The sequence below is a fragment of the Pavona decussata genome, unplaced genomic scaffold (genome assembly GCF_977016875.1).
Source record: "Pavona decussata unplaced genomic scaffold, jaPavDecu1.1 SCAFFOLD_102, whole genome shotgun sequence".
Classification (NCBI taxonomy): Eukaryota; Metazoa; Cnidaria; class Anthozoa; order Scleractinia; family Agariciidae; genus Pavona; species Pavona decussata.
Window position 1 is genome coordinate 1,056,893 of NW_028145517.1, and position 21,680 is coordinate 1,078,572.

The window sequence follows — 21,680 nt, forward strand, 5'->3', positions numbered from 1 at the left end:
CACGATGCATCCAATATTAAATTTATCAGTCAGAAAAGACTGCAATTTGCATCAATTAATTTGCTGCATGCACCCAGCTCGACCAGTTTATGCAAGGTATGGAATGCGTCTTGAAAAGGCGCGAAAATGTTAGAAAGGCTTGAAAGTATCTAAGCAGCAGAGGAGTTTAAAATTTTCCTTCTATAAGAACTTTGCGAAGTAACATTTTATACTCCTCTGTTGCTCTAAGGACTACAGAACACCGCACTTTAAAATCTATCAACTGTGTCCTATAAGACATGCTTGAACGTACATCAATAATAGCTCCTGGAATAGCAATACACTCGAAACTGTCGGTTGTGCTGAAGCAATCACGTGGATCTTTAAAGTCCTTTGTACAGAAGTAAAATCGGACAATTTCCTCATAACATTCTACACCTTTTAGCGTTTAAATAGAGCTGCCAAGCGCTATAAGAAGCAGTACCTTCGGTGTTGTAGCAAGTTTAGCACTGGAGACAAGAAAATGATGGCTAAGCAAGTCTGCGCTTTCCTCGCTATTCAGGTGCTTTTTCTGAGGCTTTTTTTTACTCAAGGTAAGCCAACGTTTTATTTCTTGAATTTTAGTATTTTCTGCAAAACGCATAAGAAACTTTTTTTTTCACATGCAAATATTGGTTAAAAGTTACTACATACTCGTCAGCTATGAAAGATCCTCTAAAAGTATCAGGTTTGACCGTAGAAGCGAAGTCGATAAAAACTGGCAATAATTAGAAGCTGATTTTATGATGAACCGTTTGCTTTTCTTTTCGTTTTCCAATTTTCTTCTTCCTATTAAAATCCATATTTCATTCTCGAAATCACCCGTTTTCTTCACTTCCTTATTGGGTTGATGTCATTTCTAAGTGCTGTTCTCAAAAATCAAACTATCTTTCACTGAAAATGAATCATGCATTTCAGTCTGTATTTGATTTTGCTCTAACTCTTCGATAAATCAAAGATCAACTCTTCGTTCCTTTTAAACCGGAATTAACTTTTTCCGCATAGCTTTCGCTCTTTAGCCAACTGTAGAACTAGCAATATTGTCGAAAAGCCTGCAAGCGAATTCAAAACATGTAAGAAATAATTATACTTGGTCCGTTCCTGAATGAATCATTTAATATTGGCTTAAAATTCCTGAATGGATTTGAAACTGCTACCTTTCTCTTCGTTTTGCAAACTGCCGAAAGGATTTTGACTGATTTTCACTGTCCTGTGAAATCAGTTCGCTAAGGATGGAGTCTTCATTTCTTTTGAAACCGGAATTAAGTTTTTCCGCATATCTCCAGCTGCATAGCCAACCGTATGACTAGCAATATGACCGGGAAAATACCTGTGCACAAATTAAAGACGTGTGAGAAAATGACATTTGGTCGTGCAAACGCGAGTGGAATAACTATTTCACTGAAACAACTAAGAAATATTGCTAGATCTTGCTGATTTCATTTTTCGGGCATGGTGCAATGGCTGGAACCCGGCTATGTCCACTAAGCAAATCAAAACTTTAAAATTGCATTATCTAACGGAACAGTTTTGAATAATTATTCTTGATATTTCCTGCATTTCCATTCTAGTTTAAAGAGTTAACTCTTAACCTCTATGTTCATAAACCGTGAAGTCACTCAACTACGTTCGAGGTAATTAGTAATCACTATTGCTGTGGTTACGGTTTGACCACACTTGCGTAATTTTTGCTTTCAACTGCTAAACTGGTAAAAACACCGTGGAAGGATGAGGGTGTTCGTGAAAAAGCCCAAAATTTCAAGTGGAAGTATCTCTAATTATTGTCGAAAGCTGAGATAACTAAAAACAGAAACATGTTGATGTTTCCATGTATGTGCATCCAAGCATGCCACTCCTGAGGGAGACCTGCTGTTTCGTTGTTATTTTGTATTTTTAACAAAGGAGCTACATTGTTAATAATCAAGACACAGCCAGAGTACCTTTCCGAGACTATTACTAAGCATATTTCCTTTCCTATTGGCAGTTTGTCAGACGTTTTGAGATTTTTCTGAACTGCATTTTCTCTAACAACTACTGACAAGTATAGTTCCATCAGTTCTTGATCTTGATTGAACCAACCCTGAAAGATATCAACCGACACGCAGGAAGTTGTTTGAAGTGTTTATAGTTGGATCACAGTTGTGGGCTATAATTGGCTAGTGTAGACCCTTTCGAATGATAATTCGTTTATAATTCAATCATAACTGGTACCGGAACACGACATAAGCATAACGTGGAGTCTCATCAACTATCACGCAATAGAAATTTCGAGCTCACGATCAATTGTTAAATACCACTTGAGTCCAAGAAAGAAATCTTTCTTTCTTTTAAAAGTCATCGAATGTATAGTATAAGCGTGAAAAAAATTCATAACCCTTAGTTTTAACCTCGTATTAGGTAGTGAACGTGATATGACTTTATCGCCTAATCATCAAAGCTTCCAAATTAAAACTGTCTAGCTCTAAAACGAATTAATTATAACAAGTTCAACACACACTTTCGAGTTGAGGTCGCCACATGAAGTCAAGCTTAACTGTAGTTACTGGTGACCCTAAACTTAGCATGCAATCATTAGCCCATAAAATGCTCATTAAATAAAATTTAATCAATTCGTTTTTACGTTAATGGGGACCTAACAGAGCTAGCAATGCAAACTAAAATTGACACGCTAACACCCACGGGAAATTTTCATCTTGTTCTTGAATGAATGAATGAATTCTTATATACCGCACATATCATCAAGTCTCATGGCGGTTTACATTTCTATGGAGTGAGATCGGACGTCAGCATGTGAAGGCGCCTCTGGCAGCCGCTATCGGTCCATATTAGATCTCACCCACCCACCCACCCACTTAACCCAAGCATGAGTGTGAAAGATAGAAGGCCGGACCACAACACCGGGAACTACGTCCCCTACTCTTGCGAACAGTGTGTGGGTTCTTTAACGTCCCACAAAGTAATCATGAACAAGGGTTGTGAGACGGGACCTACGATTTATCGTCCTTATCCGAGAAGACTAGAAAGTCTAACCATTTGCAGATGTCATTACAAAGGCAGCACTTTCTCCTCAGTTATTTAAAGACCCTGAGTGTTGGTCCGGCCGGGGTTTGAACCCGCGACCTCCCGCACGGGAGCCCGGAGCTCTACCAACTGAGCCAACCGTTCTTGGCAACCTAGCCGAAAATGTTAGGGTTCGTCCATTTTTTTCAGGACACATTTTAAGCCCAAACGTATTACACTGCTTAAAATTATGTTCAATTTAAAGTCTGTTTCAAAGCCATTCAAGGCTTTTCCGCTTTAGCCAATTTGATATCACTTGAAATGTTTTCCTCGTTATAAGAAACCAATCACGTGAATAAAAGGCTTAACTTTTCTTGTCACTACAAGCTCCTAAAGTATACTTGATATCACGTGATACTAATCCTCTTCAGTTCATTGTTATTTGCCTCATTTGACGGTGGTAAATAGTCCCTTTAGCGCTGAAACTCTTTAAGTCTCAGACACGTGATTCAGCAAACTAGGTAGTATGTTTTTCCGTTATTTAACGACTTGAATCCTTTTAAGGCAGGTTTTGTGAAGATTTTATTGAATTTCATGATGTACCCAATATCAAATTTATCAGCCTTTGACAGAAAAGCTTGCAATTGGCATCAATTAATTTACTGCATGCACCGAGCTCGAACGGTGAATGGAGGGCACGGAATGCGTCCGAAAAAAATCATAGAGAGCCTTTAAAGTACCTTAACTCCTCTGTTACTCTCAGGACCGGAGGCGGAACACACCGCACGAGAAAGCCTAGGGTTAACAAAGTCTACCAACTGTGTGTTATAAGACATGCCTGAACGTACATCAACGAATAACTCCGAGAATAACAATTAACTCGAAACGGTTGGTTGTGCTGAAGTAATCACGTGGATCTTTAAGCCCATCAGTTCTAGATCTTCCAGGTTGAACCAACTCGCAAAAAAAAAAAATTCAAGTATTTATAACTGGGTCACAGTTGTGGGCTATAACTGGCTAGTGTACACGCTTTTGAATGATAATTCGCTTATAATTCAATCATAATTGGTGCCGAAACACGACTATCATATGCGCGATTTATTACGCATAAAGTAAAATACAGTCTATTTTATGGTTATTTAAAGAATTCAGTAGTTAAAAGGTTTTGTAAACATTTTCTCGAATTACATGCACCCAATAATAACAAGGCCGGCAATTCGCACCGATCCGCACTAGACTTGCACTGGGATCAAATTACCCTTAAATCTCAGTCATTCCTCTTACAAGAATACAACCCCTTACTTTTTAGAGGGGGGTTAAAAAGCTTTAACAAGTCAGTGCCTTGCTGAAGATACCAAATAATTAACAGCCCTTTATTCCCGCTTGAGCAAATGCGGTATCACTTGAATTGTCCTCCTTATTCCACGCTATTGTCCTTTTTATTTGTTTCTTATATTTTCTTATTATTAGAAGTATAAAAACCCTACATATAACGCAGTTTAAACCGGCAATCTTTTTTTTCCTCTTTAGCCAATTTGATGTTACTTGAAATGTTTTCCTCATTATAAGAAACCGATCACGTGAATGAAAGGCTTAACTTTTCTCGTCACTAGAAGCTCCTAAAGTAGACTTAGTGTCACGTGATACTAATCCTCTTCAGCTCATCGTTGTTTTTTATCATTTGACGGAAGTAAATGGTTCCTTTAGCGCAGAAACTCTTTAAATATCAGACACGTGATTCAGCAAACTGGGTAGTATGTTCTTCCGTTATTTAACGGATTCAATCCTTTTAAGATAGGCTTTGTAAAGATTTTATTCAATTTCGTGCACGATGTATCCTATATCAAATTTATCAGTCTTTAACAGAATATCTTGCAATTGGCATCAATTAATTTGTTACATGCACCGAGCTCGAATGGTGAATGCAAGGTGCGGAATGCGCCTTGAAAAGACACGAAAAAATCATAGTGAGCCTTTAAAGTACCTTAACTCCTCTGTTACTCTTAGGACCGGAGAACACACAGAACGATGAGGCCTAGGGTTAACAAAGTCTTCCAACTGTGTGTTATAAGACATGCTTGAACGTACATCAATGAATAGCTCCAAGAATAACAATTAACTCGAAACTGTTGGTTGTGCTGAAGTAATCACGTGGATCTTTAAACCCATCAGTTCTAGATCTTGGTTGAACCAACTCGCACGGAATTGTTTCAAGTATTTATAATTAGATTACGGTTGTTCGCTGTTGTTTAACAAATCGGTGCCTTGCTGAAGATACCAAATAATTCACAGCCCTTTATTCTCGCTTGAGCAAATGCGGTATCACTTGAATTGTCTTCCTTATTCCACGCTATTGTCCTTTTTATTTGTTTCTTATATTTTCTTATTATTAGAAGTATAAAAGCCCTACATTTAACGCAGTTTAAACCTGCAATCTTTTTTTTCCTCTTTTGCCAATTTGATGTTACTTGAAATGTTTTCCTCATTATAAGAAACCGATCACGTGAATGAAAGGCTTACTTTTCTCGTCACTAGAAGCTCCTAAAGTATACTTGGTGTCACGTGATACTAATCCTCTTCAGTTCATCGTTATTTTTTTCTCATTTGACGGAAGTAAATGGTTCCCTTAGCGCAGAAACTCTTTAAATCTCAGACACGTGATTCAGCAAACTGGGTGGTATGTTCTTCCGTTATTTAAGGAATTCAATCCTTTTAAGGCAGGTTTTTTAACGATTTTATTCAATTTCATGCATGATGTATCCTATTTCAAATTTATCAGTTTATAACAGAAAATCTTGCAATTGGCATCAATTAATTTGCTACATGCACCGAGCTCGAACGGTGAATACAAGGCACGGAATGCGTCTTGAAAAGGCACGAAAAAAGCATAGAGAGCCTTTAAAGTACCTTAACTCCTCTGTTACTCTCAGGACCGGAGGCGGAACACACCGCACGATAAAGCTTAGGGTTAACAAAGTCTATCAAATGTGTGTTATAAGACATGCTTGAAAGTACATCAATGAATAGCTTCAAGAATAACAATAAACTCGAAACTGTTGGTTGTGCTGAAGCAACAGAGGTATCATCAGTTAACTTCCTCATAACAATCCACACCCGTTAGCGTTTAAATAGAGCTGCCAAGCGCCATTAGAGGCAGTACCTTCGGTGTTGTAGCAAGTTTAGCATTGGAGACAAGAAAATGATGGCAAGGCAAGTCTGCGCTTCTCTCACTGTTCAGGTGCTTTTTCTGCAGCTTTATTTTACTCAAGGTAAGCCAGCGTTTGATTTTTTGAATTTTAGTATTTTCTGCAAAACACATAAGAAACTTTTTTTTGCACATGCAAATATTGGTTAAAAGTTACTACATACTCGTCAGCTATGAAAGATCCTCTAAAAGTATCAGGTTTGACCGTAGAAGCGAAATCGATAAAAACTGTCAATAATTAGAAGCTGATTTTATGTTGAACCGGTTGCTTTTCTTTTCGTTTTCCAATTTTCTTCTTCCTATTAAAATCCATATTTCTTTCTCGAAATCACCCGCTTTCTTCACTTCCTTATTGGGTTGATGTCATTTCTATGTCAGCGCTGTTTTCAAGAATCAAACTACTGATTTTTCACTAAATATGAATCATGAATTTCTCTGCATTTTATTTTGCACCAACACTTCGATAAATTAAAGATCGACCCTTCTTTCCATTTAAACCTGAATTGACTTTTTCCGCATAGCTCCCGCTCCTTAGCCAACTGTAGATCTAGCAATATTGCGTTAAAAATGCCTTCAAGAGAATTCAAAACATGTAAGAAATAATAGCTGGTCCGCTGCTGAGTGAAGCATATAAATGATTGGCGTAAAATTGTTTAATGGGTTTGAAAAGGCTGCTTTTCTCTTCGTTTTGCAAAAGGCCGAAAGGATTTTGAGAAAGAGTTCACTTCTTTTCTCTTTTACCATCCATTCTTTTCACCCTCGAAATCGCTCGCTTTCTTCATTTCCTTTTTGGGTTGACATCATATTTGAGCGCTGAATCAAACCATTTTTACTGAATTTGTATCACCCAGTTTCCCTGCATTTTGATTTTTCACCGTCCTTTTATATCAGTTCGCTAAGGATCGAGTCTTCATTTCTTTTGAAACCGGAATTAATTTTTTCCGCATATCTCCAGCTGCATAGCCAACCGTATGACTAGCAATATGACCGGGAAAATACCTGTGCGCAAATTAAAGAAGTGTGAGAAAAGAACATTTGGTCGTGCAAACGTGAGTGGAACAACTATTTCACTGAAACAACCAAGAATTATTGCTAGATCTTCCTGATTTCATTCTTGCATGGCGCAATGGCTGGAACGCTTTGTCCGCTAAGCAAATCAAAACTTTAAAATTGCATTATCCAATGGTCCAGTTTTGAATAATTATACTTGATATTTCTTGCATTTCCATTCTAGTTTAAAGAGTTAACTCTTAACCTCTATGTTCATAAACCGTGAAGTCACTCAACTACGTTCGAGGTAATTAGTAATTACTATTGCCATGGTTATGGTTTGACCACAAATGCGTAATTTTTTTTTTATTTTAACTGTTAAACTGATAAAAACAGTGTGGAAGGACAAAGGCTTTAGTGAAATGACGCTAAATTCCAAGTGGAAGTATCAGCGAGTCTTGACACTTTACGTGTTTGTAATTATTGTCGAAAGATAAGAAAAACAGAAACATGTTCCTGTTCCCATGTATGTGCACCCAAGCATGCCACTCCTGAAGGAGACCTATTGTTTCGTGGTTGCTATTGTTTAATTATTATTTAGTATTTTTAACAAAGGATCCAGATGCATTGTTAATGAACAAGACACAGCCAGAGTACCTTTCCGATACTATCTCTAAGCATATTTCCTTCCCTATTGGCAGTTTGTTAGACGTTTTGAGATTTTTCTGAACCGCATTTTCTCTATGAACTAATGACAACTATAGTTCCATCAGTTCTTGATCTTGATTGAACCAACCGTGAAAGATATCAACCAAACGGCAGGAATTTGCTTGAAGTGTTTATAGTTGGATCACAGTTGTGGGCTATAATTGGCTGCTGTAGACAGTTTCGAATGATAATTCGCTTATAATTCAAACATAACTGGTGCCGGAACACGACTGTCATATGCGCGATTTAATAAGCATAACGTGGAGTCTCACCAAGGTTCATTTATTTCACACTATTTACACAACATTAAGATAGAAAGTAAAGTATTACAACAGATAATTACATCAACTATCACGCAATAGAAATTTCGAGCTCATAATAGAAAGAAATCTTTCTTTCTTTTAAAATTCATCGAATGTGCAGAGTTAGCGTGAAAAAAATTCATATTAGGAAGTAAACGTGATATAACTTAAATCGCCTAATCATATCAAAGCCGCCAGATGCAAACTATTTTAACTCTGAAACGAGTCAATTATAACACGTTCAACACACACTTCCGAGTTGCGGTCGCCACATGAAGTCAAGCTTAACTGTAGTTACTAGCGACCCTAAACTGAGCATGAAATCATTAGTCCATGAAATGCTCATTTAATGCTCGTTAATGGGGACCTAACAGAGCTAGCACGAGCAGACTAAAATTACACCCCAGGGAAATTTTCATCCTGTTGTTGGAACCAAGCCGAAAATATTAGAGTTTTTTCAGGACACATTTTAAGCCCAAACGTATTAAACTGCTTAAAATTATGTGCAATGTTAAGTCTGCTTCAAAGCCATTCCTGTCCATTAGTACCAAGAAAATCAAAAAATCATTTAATTCTTTGCCTCTGTAAGGATATCAAAATATTTCGTGGCTTGATTTAAACACAGACATTTGGTATTTCTAACGACAGAAAATCCCTTCAAATTGTCACATTGGTTGACAAAACGTTGGCTTGAAAACGCAAAAGAAAAAAATAAGTTATCAAACTGGCTTTCAATATATTTTACTAAACTGTGGTAAATCGAGTTTCAAAACAGGTTTTTCCCGGAGGGGACTGGGGCGAGTTTAACCGAAAACACATCGACAAATGTCCTATTTTCTATAGAAATCAGCGCGGTCTTGTTTTTCGTACTAGCGAAGATTTGCGACATGTATGTTATCAAGCACGTCAATTGTGTACCTAAATCGTATACTTAAAGCATTTATTTAAAGCCAAAAACTGTTTTATTTTTACCATGGGGCTAATGACCACCAGAAACTTTTTTTTATTTTAACCATGGGGCTAATAACAACCAAAAACTGTTTTATTTTTACCATGAGGCTAACATCTCACCTCTACATAACTGATGACATTGCAAGTGGTACACCTTGCGTACCTCAAATTCCGAATAAATTCGGTCTTACTAATTTAGGATCAATTCAAAAACTGCGTAGTTTACACGTATAAGGTTTTCTTTGTATCAGAGTATAGATTGAGAATTATGCAGATGGTTGCAGTTCCAGTTATATAATTATATCTAACGCTAAGAAAACTTCCTTCTAAGCGGCTGTTTTTCAAGCTGGGAAAGTCAACATTACAGATACATCGCAAAACAATCATGGCTGTCGGTCAGTATCTTTCAAGACGCAGTTTCAAGGCTCGGACGACGTGAAGGTGATGGCAACGCTTAGCCACGGCAGCACGTACATCAAGATTCACGATCCAGCAGCTTTGTGGGTAAAGTCGGTGTCAACTTCCGGTTTCGACGTTTGCATGCGAGAGGCAGGAACTGGCTCCGGCGGTATCTCTGTGATCAGCTGGCTTGCATTCCAAGGATCACACGAGGGCATACACTCAGGCATCGTGGACTTTGATGAGTTCAGTTCAAGGACGCAGTGCAGGCAGATATCGCTTGGTAGTCAGACCAAAGTAAGTTATGTCGACCATAGCGCAAAGCGCAAGTAAAGGCTTGTTACACGTACCGATGAATGAAAGAATGAACGAACGAACGAACGAACGAACGAACGAACGAACGAACGAACGAATGAATTGAATTATTCTAATTTAAAAATTATGTGGCAGTGCTTTAGACTTTGAAGCAGGCCGCTTTTCGAATTCACCCAGCGCTACACCAACTAAGAAAAAGAAATTGGCCAGCACATTGTAACATGCTATTGCGATTACTCCTACTAATCGGACCGATGATGATGATGATGATGATAATGATGATGATCGATCGATACATTTTTAAAAGCAGTTATATCCTATAAGGACACGAAGCAGTCTTGTCGTCGGCCAGACGTGTCATCGGTGCCAAGCGCGGAGAAGCACGTGAAAGTCGTCAACCACAGAAAAGCTACAGCAGGTTTAGTTATGGGTTTCCTTCTCATTGGCTATAGAGCATCTTCCGTGGTTAGCTAGTACACGTTGCACGCATTTTAATACAACCTGTTATAGAAATGAGCCAAACGGAGACGTTTTACGCTCAATCAAGCCCATACTGTGTACTTGAGGTATGCTTTGGTGATATTCAAGTTTTAAAACGCTTTGCACGTGCAGCAAGGTATTGCTACGTGGGATGAAAACAGAGCGGGTGGGCTGATGTCTAGTAGAGTAATGCCAAAATGTGTCACATGACTGTGTGTGTTAACGCTCCATTGGTTGTTGCCCTCAAGTACTGAATTGAGCTAACTGCACTTTCTACCACAGCCAATATTCAAAAGATTCTGCCTTTATTTAATGACGAGAATGTTCCAAAAATCTCAATTATTTTGGAATTCACTGTTTAATTATGCTTTTTTTTTTCAATCCCAGGGTAGGCCTCAAGTGTTTGTGACAGTACAGCACGAACATTTAGACCGACCACATGATTCAATGAATATTTGGCTTGAAGATATCACAAATGGTGGATTTGTCGTCTGTTTGAGAGAGTTTATGACCTTTGATGGTATTCACTCCGACCTCAAAGTGGTGAGCTAAATGTCTTTAACATTTATGGGGATTCGAATGGACTTAATGGTAAACTATTTGCAGGAAAAATATTCAGTCAGTGTCCTTTTTTCTGTATATGGATACAAACAAACAGTTTCAAACAGTGACACACGAAAAATTCAGTTGCTCATAAAGGATCTATCATTTTGAACGCTATAACGCCATATCATCAAAATGTTTAATAACAACACGGGAGTTCGAAGAATGCACACATTAAAAAATGGCTCGACTTCAACGTTGAATGCCTTCAAATAACTGGAAACAAGGATGGCATTTTTCTATTGTCTAAACTATCTAGCATTAAAGTATAAAATTTTATTAGTATAGTAATATTAGCGTTACTTTAGTATTACAATCATATTGTTTAAGTTGTAACATGACCCCACAAGCTATTGCTTCAAATCCCATCTTGTTTAAATAAAAGTCATGGTATAGTATGGAGAAAAAAATAACGGTGTAACAGTGCAATGCAAATGAAAGTACGCTTTTGTACTTTGCTCAAACTGCACCGACTCAGGTTCAGACCCGAGGCAGAGCCAAGCTTCGCTTATCCGTCGGTTCGGCTGAACTGTAGTAAAGGAGGCTCAAAAGCCAACGATGATTGTTAGTTTGAGACGTGCGTGTGGAATTGCCTTCAATCTAAGGCATGAGAAGTTAGGTTTGAAACTTAAAGGATTCTTGTGCTTCAACCTGTCAGCCGCTATATAGCCGCTTCCGTAGGGTGAGATCCAATTACTGCCTTTGATATAAAAGATTCGAGATTCTTCCTGTCTATCTGGTTTTCTTTCCTTTAATGAGTAGAAGCTAGAATTAAAATAGTTTATTTTGGTAGCAAGCATTTTTTTTTCTGACTTATTCCTCAGCATTGGCTGGCATATGACGAACTCCCTTCCTCTTGGAACTTTACTGAGCGAGGAAAACTTCATTTCTCGGGACTTGGTGCACCGAACAAGGAAAATAATTACGCCTTTTGCCAGGTACGGGACGTTTGGGGATGGGTTTAAATAATTAAGTCCATCACGGATCTTGGATCTTCAGCAAACTGAGGAATGGGATGAGGAAGTGAATCATACGTTGCTTCACCTGTTAAAAAGTGCATGTTTTCATCTTGAGATTAATGGCTTTTTATATATGTAGATTTTTTCAATTCTGTTCGTTTTGGGGTTTTGTAAAGTACTCTAATTATCAATATCAAACACAAAACCTACTGCGATAGCGTCATTTTTATCATCAATCGTCGTCCTCTCTTGTTAATCCTTACATTTTTGATCATGACTAACCGAAACAATATTTAAATACATGCTTCTTGTTTGATCCAAAATTATAATAACTAATTTCACATAAAGTGGGTCACGTATATACGGAGTTTTTAACTCTCTTATCTCCATTCTGTTTTGTCTTAGTCGGGCAAGCGCTTCGAAAGATCTTTGATAGTATAGTAGTATTTCTTTATTTTAAAAGCAGGATAAAATCAATGTGACGAAATCCTTGTTAGAATACAGTGCTCAAGAAAATGGCGCTCGGCTTGAAATATAAGCACAGGGTTTAAGTCAGGATAAAAAGCTTGCACATGTTAGCCTGAGTTGAAAATAAAATTAAAGTGCCCTAATCGAACTTGCAAGAAAAAGCACTCCTATGGTTTTTTCTCAACTAGGATTTGAACTTCGAGAACCCGTTCTACCAGCCGCCCAGTGTCCTGGTGTCTGCGAGCCATGACAACACTACCAGTGCATTGTGGGACAAATCAGACGGTCGCTATAGCAACGCTTTAAATACTTGGATAGAGGTAAATGGCCATAAGTTACCTTAATTCCGTGTTGAATCTGAAATTCTTAGCGTACAAAAACCCTAAAAACGCTCATAAAAACGCACAGAAAAATTCCAAACTCTTCAAACCTGGCATACACAATGTTGTTAGCACAGGGAAGAATTTCACAAAAAATGTGGCTTTCTATATGTACCTATTGGCTGTGTTAGGCTCGCAAGGTATTGTGGTAAAATGTATAGCAGCCATCTTTTTCCGTATGGCAGATTGTACTCATCTGTGGGCTAGAACTTGGATGCTCGGGATCCGGGTTAGGTAGATGGTATACAGGTATCCGTAACTTGCGAGTCTTCACGTGCGCCTTCGTGCTTGCTTGACAGAGCTTTCCCCCCGAACCACAGGGAGCCCACACAAACGGTGTGACTGGTGACTGTTTACAAAATTTAAAGGATTTGTATGGAAATATTATAAGGTTCGTATTATAGCCAAATGTTACGGAAAATGTTCATCTGAAAAGTCACAATAAATGTAAACTTACCTCAATCGTTGTGCTTTGTCGTTCTTTTGCCTGAAAACGGCGAATTTAGGCGATTTTGAAGGTTTTGGCTTTCGTCGTTTACCTGAGCGTTATATAGAGAGAAAAGGGAGGAAAGCTATGTCAGAAAGGCTCCAGCGCCGAGGCAATTTTCACCCGGAAATTCGAATTGCCCCGCTTTCAAACCCAGCACCAGTAAAGTCGAGATGTTAAGCTTTTCTCTCGTACCATTCGATCGAAAATCCATTCAAAACGAGAAGCGACAGCAGGCGAAGAAAATCAAGATATCGGCGTTCGAAGTTCAAATTCACCGTTGCAAATTTTTGTGTGCAGGTCAAGAAATGTCACACTGACTGTTCCATTCTGATTGGATGCGGTAAATGCCGTGGTTAAACAAAGCCCATTCATAAATAAAACCGCATCCAATCAGAGTGGAGCAGTCAGCGTGACAGTTCTTGACCTGTACACAAAAATTTGTAACGGTGAATTTGAAACTTCGAATGCCGATATCTTGATTTTCTCCGCCGGCTGTCGCTTCTCGTTTTGAACAGATTTTCGATCGAATGGTACGAGAGAAAAGCTTAACATCTCGACTTTACTGGTGCTGGGTTTGAAAGCGGGGTAATTCGAATTTCCGGGTGAAAATTGCCTCGGCGCTGGAGCCTTTCTGACATAGCTTTCCTCCCTTTTCTCTCTATATAACGCTCAGGTAAACGACGAAAGCAAAACCTTCAAAATCGCCTGAATTCGCCGTTTTCAGGCAAAAGAACGACAAAGCACAACGATTGAGGTAAGTTTACATTTATTGTGACTTTTCAGATGAACATTTTCCGTAACAATACGAACCTTATAATATTTCCATACAAATCCTTTAAATTTTGTAAACAGTCACCAGTCACACCGTTTGTGTGGGCTCCCTGTGCCCGAACTTGTGTCTTTCTGCGCACGCATTTAAATACAAGCCGTTCTAGCTGGGGACTGAAATTGAAATCTCTCTAATATTTCATAAGGTCAATTCAGTTGCTGAACTTTCACTCTACAAAAGCAAGGCTGTTTGGCTATAAGACAACATAAATTTCCTCGTGCGATTAATTATTGAGGTAACGCCTTTCTACTGTAGGAAATCACTCAGACGTCCTTCAAAGTCTGCGTTAAGGACAGTCAAGGAATAAGCAATTCTCACGACCCAGTAACAGTGGACTTTGCTGTTATCGGAGGTAAACATTATCAGTTGCAAGACATGAAAAGTATGATAGAAATACCTGTTTCTTCGAATCTGACTATGCCTGGGTTTTCCTTCAAAAAAATTAAACCAGCAATATATATATATACCCTGGAGTGCTTCCAATCTCATCTTACTTTGTGCACTCTTCTGAATGCGTTTTCTTGGAGAAGGGGATTATCGTTTATTTCAGATTTTGTAACATCTTTGAAGGGTAGCCGGATCGCTTAATTGAGGAGGTACAGTGACCTGTTCTGCAACGGCTTATTTTCCGAAAACGTGGCATGATAGAGAAAAACATTTTTGTAGTAGCTTAATAACATCCCCCCAGGGGTATCAAACCTTATGACGTACGGTAAAGATTCGGTTCAACTTAAGGGTGGGCGCTTCGAGGCGTAGTACTTGAAATGATAAAAACATTTTCAAAAACACGAGCAATGCAGAGGAAATAACAGACGTTGTTACGGTAGGAATAAGGAGTAGGAACCTAGTAAGACCAGTACACCTTCAGCGAATCTCGATTTTCTTTATATAAACTTGTCGAATGGGTCACAATATCACAGGAGGGAACGCTTATTGAAAGAGAGGCATTTACGCAATAGCAGAAGGTGATTACCGTAGTTAATGGCGCGATATATTTTAGAAGAAGGAACGGGGGGGGGGGGGGAGTGGGGGTGAGGTGGGACTTGTTAGACCTAAGACTAACGCCTTTAAAGATCAAGGGTGGCACAAATATGATTTTGAGATAAGAGTTCGATTTGTAGAAGCAGTGTGCTAGAAGAGTGAATAGTATCATTCTCGCCGCAATTCTAGATAACGTTTATGTTTTACTGTCCCAAAGAAATCGACCCCTGCACCAACGTTACGTGTGAATACCACGCAGTCTGCAAGGCGTTTGACGCATTTGAAGCCCGCTGTGTGTGTGATGACAATTGCCCTGAATACGAGGAGCCCGTGTGTTCATCCAACTCGACGACGTTTAAAAACAAGTGCTTCTGCTTGCTGAACCTATGTCAGCGCAAAAGTAACCACACCCTTTATCATCCGGGAAGTTGTACAGGTGAGTCATACAGTCTTCTCAACAGGTCAGTGCATAGCCCCAGTCACTGTAACTTTGTTACTGAACTTTGGGGAAAATCCAGGAATCCAAGATGACCGATCCAAGATGGCCGCCATTTGGCATTTATGACTTAATTACCATATCATAAGACGCCATCAATTCTCGTTGAGGACGCCAAAAGAAACAACTTTAACGTATAATTTATCCTTCAGGTATCATTGTTAAAGCTTTAGTGGTCTTGGAGTTATGGAGGGTGCGGGTTAGGAAACCCCCTTTCAGGCCACAGAAAACTAGAAAAATGACGGTCTACTCGATAGCATGGATGAATTCACAATATATACGTGCACCTCAATTTTCTTACTTAGCTTAAAGAAAACTAAGCGTGCGTTTCTTTGAGAAAATCCAAGATTGAATTTCTGAACCGAGATCATAGAGATTCTTCGTATCCAAAGTAACGAAAAATCCGAAAATGGATTTTGTTATTGCTCGTGACAGCCCCAGAATGCAGTTTGCGCTTCTCGCGGCAGTTTTAAAATGGCGAAGAGATGGTCGGCGATTTGCCGAGGAAATAGCACTTACCTTGATCACTCACGGAGAGAAAGTAATGGCGGTTCTTCTTGGTTCTCATCAGAAGACCGCTTACCAAAAGTATTTTTTTACGGATCCATTACTGAAAAAAACGCACGGATCATGAATCCTAAAAATCCGGATTTAGATTTGATCTAAAGAATCCACCCTGAGTGTGGATACTTTGGATTCAAAATCCATTTTTGGATTTTAGTAAATAAATGCAAAATCGTTTTAGGATTCAAAAATCCGGATTCGGATTTTCCCAAAGAAACGCACCATAAGCTTTAGAGGTTTTTTACACACGAAGTTAATACTTCTCGTCCTTTTATAAATCTTGTGGTTTTGTCTCCTCCATTATTTTTGCGCATGCGCATCACAATATGTTAACTTTCCCAGGAGAAAAGGAGTGTTGATCAGTCACTTTTTCCTAATCATGTCGTGGTTCCATGTTTCGTTCCTTAGGTTTTCCTGTTCGGACAGGACGAGTATCCTTAACGAGGCAAGTGAAGTGGGCTGAGACCGCTTGTCAACTTGTGAATTTCCCGCCGTTTTCGTTCTATCCAGACAAGGAGGTGCACGTGCAAATAACAACCAATTACTGGAACATCACCAGGGATAATTACATTCACGAAGCTACAGTGTCTTGGGTGGAAACCGTCAATCACGAAAATTTTAAGGTATATGAAAATGTTTTTATAACTCCAGATAATACATTCTAAATTCAAAAAAAAAATAATAATCGCAATTAGCACGAGTAGGATTTTATTTCAAGTGCCAGTCAAAGAAAGGTAACGACATTTGATTCGATGACATTACCCAAGCACGAAAATATTAACATTGTTTCGTTACTTAGTTAAAGGGACTGTAATGAAGGATTTACACAAATTTTAACAAAGTCTTTACAAATATGGGTTGAAAAATTGTATCATTGTTGCCACGGCACTATTTTTTATTAAAGAAGACGTAAATTGGCCTTCCGACGCTTTTTTTTTTCTTGTTTAATCTTTGGTTAATAAGTAAATAAACCTCTCCAGTCAGCTAGTAAATTGGAGGATGGAGGATAATGTCCGAGGCTGAAAGATTGTCCCAAACTGATGGACAGTTCGTTTCTCGGGCAACTGTGAAATTTTGAGGGCAATCATTAAGCCTAAGGCATTATTATTTTCCAACAAACCGGAAAGGGGTTTATTTATTTGATAACCCTCCGATTAATTTCTGAAAAACGCACTTTACTTTGAAAAAGAAAAAAACAGCCAGTGATGCCACGGTGTGATTGAAGCCAAATAAATGCAAGCTGACCAGTTTTCTACATCTTAATAAACTGTCTCTGGATTATAACAACTGAATGTGACGTTCTTTCTTTGTTTTTCTTGTCGGAAAGCAATCGAGCAACCGTTATCGCCTGATAACTGCCGTCCAATTTTGTACCATGTGACGTGTTTTGTCCTATAAGAAGACGCTAAAATTAATCAATAAGTTATAGTTATCATTACTCCATTGCAAATTAATGATAAGGCTGCCTGTTATCAGCTAATGAGATTAGAGTGAACTTTTTTTTAATATGAAATAAAAATCAAAACAGTAGAAATGCTTTATTAGGTCTGCGTGACAGCGGCAGGAAGAAGTGACCGACCTACCGAAGAGTTTGCGACCGTGGATTGGATGGCCTATCAGGGCGCACCGGATGGAGGTGTTGCAGGAAAAATTCGACTGTCGGAATGGTGGACTGGATCACAATGCGAGGAAGTCACACTTCCCGAGGCAAGTCCTTACCAGTTATTATAATAATATATGGGTTCCTTGGTTCCTTAAAACCCCTCTAGTCAATCTAAGGCCCCGTTCAGACTAGATGCCCGTCTCCGGTTCTCGGGTACGGGCACCTGTCTGAACGTAGCTAATGTCGATGCCCAAGCAAAACTCTGGGTACGGGTACTACCTCCAAGGGTTTATTGAACTTGGGCTATACAATGGCACTGGTATGAACAGCATTTTGTCAGATTTGATGCTTTTTTGTCATGCCTCACTACGACACAGTTAACAAAATGGCTGGCGCTATATTGACGAACGAGAACAGTGCCCGGTATAGAGACCTGGCACGGGCACCAAGTCTGAATGGGGCCTAAGAAACGTTTTTGTTGTTGTTTTTGTTGTTGTTGTTGTTGTCGTCTGCGACTTTCTGATGCCTGTAGTTTATTCTGTATTTATTTGGAGGCACTATACGTCTATTAATTCTTCCTCCAGTGGAAACAGTATCTTTGGCAAGGCCGTTGCTCCTTTGTTAGGCCCCGCACAAGTTCAATACTGCTAATATCAGTTAAATATTGACCAAAAGGCGTGGTGCAATGTGGTAACGTTGAAGTGAGGCATCAACTTTAGCTTGTCATGATCGATTCCACACCTGCCGAACCAAGGATTCTTTTAGGTAGTAAAATTATCGAGAGTTCATGTGTTTTAATTTGCTAAATTACTCGCTGACAGTTCTCTGGTAGATTCGTTCTCACACGTTTTCATTTCAAACAGGATAAATTTAGCACCACACCCACAGTCTTGGTAACGGCAAGCCACGCAAGTGCCGCAAGCAATCATGATGCCGCCAGTCTGTGGGTAGAGAACGCCACAAGTTCATCCTTCTTTATCTGTCTCCGTGAGCTTCAGAACTACGATGGTCTGCATGAAGGCATTTCAGTGGTATGTTCATAATAAAACAAACCTTTTTTTTATGGATTATTTATACGTCATATTTATAAGACGTTAGGAGTTGTTTCCTGTCTTAGGAAACGAAACAACGTAATTGCTTCCTAATCTCATGGGTGACTGGGTGACCAAAGACTTCGATCAGTTGGACGTCGTGTGTGTTAATCAAGCTAAAAGCTTGAAGGATTTTACGTTCGTTTGCATGTCGTCTACAGTGGAACCCGGTTATTATATGTGTAAGTGTAATGGGAAGTTATTATCAGTCGCTCTGGCGGATGCTGCTCTCAGTATGAAAGTAAGTGTCAGACGTGGTTACAAGGTAGCCACCGGATGAGTTAGTGTTTTGTTTTGTAGGATTGTTAGTTCATTTTTCCATTTTGCAATAACATGTATATATACAGCTATATTAATTTTACTTGTATAGGAACCCGAAGTTAGTCTAGATCTGGTATATTAGGTTTTGCAATTTAGATCTCACGATCAGCATATGTAAAAGTCAAGACGGCTAACGCGCTCATCATTTTTTGTTTATATTCCTGATTCAGTTGAAATGAGCTGTTACTCCGGTCAGGCAAGCATTAGGTAATAGTGAAATCCCTGTTGTTGTTGTTGGTTTTTTTTTTTTTTTTTTTTCATTCAGAGCTGGATGGCTTTCGAAACAATCCATCGCCCTCTCTTGACTGAGAGCAGAAAGATTTATTTTCCAAACAACCGTTCCGTTTCTGTAAACTACAATGGTGCATTTTGTAAGGTAGGAAATCATTTTCAGAGTAGATATGACGAACTAAAATCGTTTTATTTACACGCGCGCGCACGTACTGTTGGCTTAAAGTAGTTGCTTGCTTTCTATATAAACTTCAATGGCAGCATAGAATTACCCGCACGAGTATGTACAAAAGTTTATTTTAATAATCTCTCCCCATCATTCTTGAAACACGTTTTTACAAATATCTCAAGTGCTGTCAGTGTTGAATTGGCATATCCCTAGATCTGGCCTGCATTTCAGGATCTGTCTTATGGAACGAGATCCCTGTAAGGATAAGACTGATTTTAAAACATCGTTATATGATAAGGTTATCTCAAATACATCATTTAAATAATTTCTTCAAAGCAATTCTTGTTACATTTTTACTTAATATAGCAGAGTAGTTTTTATATTATATACTTAGCATAATTAATGTAGTTTCATTAATGTGGTTAATGTAGTTTTCCTTTTCACACGGATGATACGAAGGCCATTTGCCTTTAATGATATTGCATCGTGTTTAAATAAAGAATGATGATGATGATGATGATGATGATGATGATGATGATGATGATGATGATGATGATGATGCTAGGAGATGAACTAATGAACTGAGGTTGCACATGACTCAGAAGTCCTCCTGGTCCTGGACGAAGAACTGAAGGCTACTGAAACTGCATATTTTGTTTCTATCGTGTATGCAAGGGTTGTTAGAGAATTTCGTTACGATTTTCCTCCGTCCACACAGAGTACTTCAGTCGATCGATATTGGCTATACTTAAGAGGGCGCTCGCCACCTTTTTGACAAATAATTAAGTCCAACTTTTTTGTTTATCCTCCGTCAAGGTTTAGGGACTTTAATGAGCAAACAACATATACCCACTGTAGGTAAGTATTTCTAAGTTAACCTTAATATCTAATTATTTCGACAGGATGTCCAGTTTGCAAGAAATTACGACAACGAGCCAAGGGTAATAATAGCAGCTGGACATAACTCTGAGGGCAACAACCTTAAACCAATACACATGTCTGTGACTGCGTGGATAGAGGTATAGTCTGGCACTTATAAATACACGTCCTGTTAACATTCGATATTAGAAAATCGATAATGCGCGTGCTTTGTATAGGCCCTTTTTTAAAACTTGACCCACTTTCACCGTTTCCGCCTGCCAGCTTTTTCATTTTGGAAATCCATACACTTCAGCAAAAATACAGTATTTAGTACATGTAGATAAACTTTGTCTTAAGAACTGAAGTCAGGTCCCCTTTTTAGGATATGATCTTTTTACAGGGTATGTTTGTCACGTGTACCAGCTAGCGTTGGCCTGATTGATCCACTTAATTCATAATTGCCTTAAGTCAAGTCAAGTCAATTTTATTCAACACTCACAAGTACTAACTTTTCAATTTAAATTACGCGCGCCAGTATAAGAAATAGTATTCATAGCAAAAATCAAAATAATTCGCAATTGTTATTAAAGATAGATAGAGAAAATTAAAGTGAAAAGTGAAAATAGGACAAGAAGGAAGAAAAATAGTTTAAATGCAATGTTAATTGTGTGGAGTTTGAGACACCCAAATTGTTTGTAGAACTAATCGAGAAGGTGACCCAAAGTAAGAGTAAAGCTCAGTAATAAAAATACAACAGTGCACGTGAATAAAAATTAAGATAAAAAGTATTACTTCGTGAACTAACTGCTAAAGAGTTGAATACCATCCCAAAGCCATTAGACTTGCTATGTTTCTTCCACAGCACATCAAGACAGGTGAATTCCGAATTTGCCTGAAGGAATTGTACGCTGATCGGCATGATCCCATAACAGTGTCATACGTAGTGCTAGCAGGTATATGTAAAAAGCTTTTAATTTTCAAGACTTTTCAAGTCATTGCCCTGAGAAGGGGGTGAGTGAGGTTTTTTTTTAACAAATCTAAGTGTAAGACGTGAGGCTAATCGTTAAAAGTTCTGTGATATCGTTATATCGATAAGACGTTGCTGACCAAAATATGACATCATACGCATATTGAGCAGGTAATCTTTCTTTTAAGTAGCAACAAGTTTTTTTATTCAACTTTTTTCTTTAATTTGGTTATATTCGCACAAATTTGCATTTGTGCAAATAAAAGAAAACGTTGACCTACTGTTAAGTAGAAAGATTT

At 38.6% G+C, this 21,680-nt stretch overlaps 1 protein-coding gene across 2 annotated transcripts in view; it reads left to right on the forward strand.

Moving 5' to 3' along the window:
* Positions 1 to 458: 458 nt before the first annotated feature.
* The window catches only part of LOC146471511 (uncharacterized), a 30,776-nt gene continuing 9,554 nt past the window's right edge, over positions 459 to 21,680 (forward strand). Inside the window, exons 1-14 of one of the 2 annotated variants that reach the window (XM_085119986.1) lie at positions 479 to 541; positions 6,257 to 6,287; positions 9,506 to 9,870; positions 10,756 to 10,911; positions 11,796 to 11,909; positions 12,587 to 12,718; positions 14,353 to 14,449; positions 15,296 to 15,514; positions 16,547 to 16,761; positions 17,684 to 17,845; positions 18,605 to 18,772; positions 19,419 to 19,529; positions 20,456 to 20,572; positions 21,277 to 21,367. In XM_085119986.1, the coding sequence (XP_084976112.1) occupies positions 503 to 541; positions 6,257 to 6,287; positions 9,506 to 9,870; positions 10,756 to 10,911; positions 11,796 to 11,909; positions 12,587 to 12,718; positions 14,353 to 14,449; positions 15,296 to 15,514; positions 16,547 to 16,761; positions 17,684 to 17,845; positions 18,605 to 18,772; positions 19,419 to 19,529; positions 20,456 to 20,572; positions 21,277 to 21,367 (2,017 nt within the window). In that variant the 5' untranslated portion in view covers positions 479 to 502. Of the gene's footprint in view, positions 573 to 6,256; positions 6,288 to 9,505; positions 9,871 to 10,755; positions 10,912 to 11,795; positions 11,910 to 12,586; positions 12,719 to 14,352; positions 14,450 to 15,295; positions 15,515 to 16,546; positions 16,762 to 17,683; positions 17,846 to 18,604; positions 18,773 to 19,418; positions 19,530 to 20,455; positions 20,573 to 21,276; positions 21,368 to 21,680 lie in introns of both variants that reach the window. The other variant, XM_085119985.1, reaches the window with a different exon arrangement.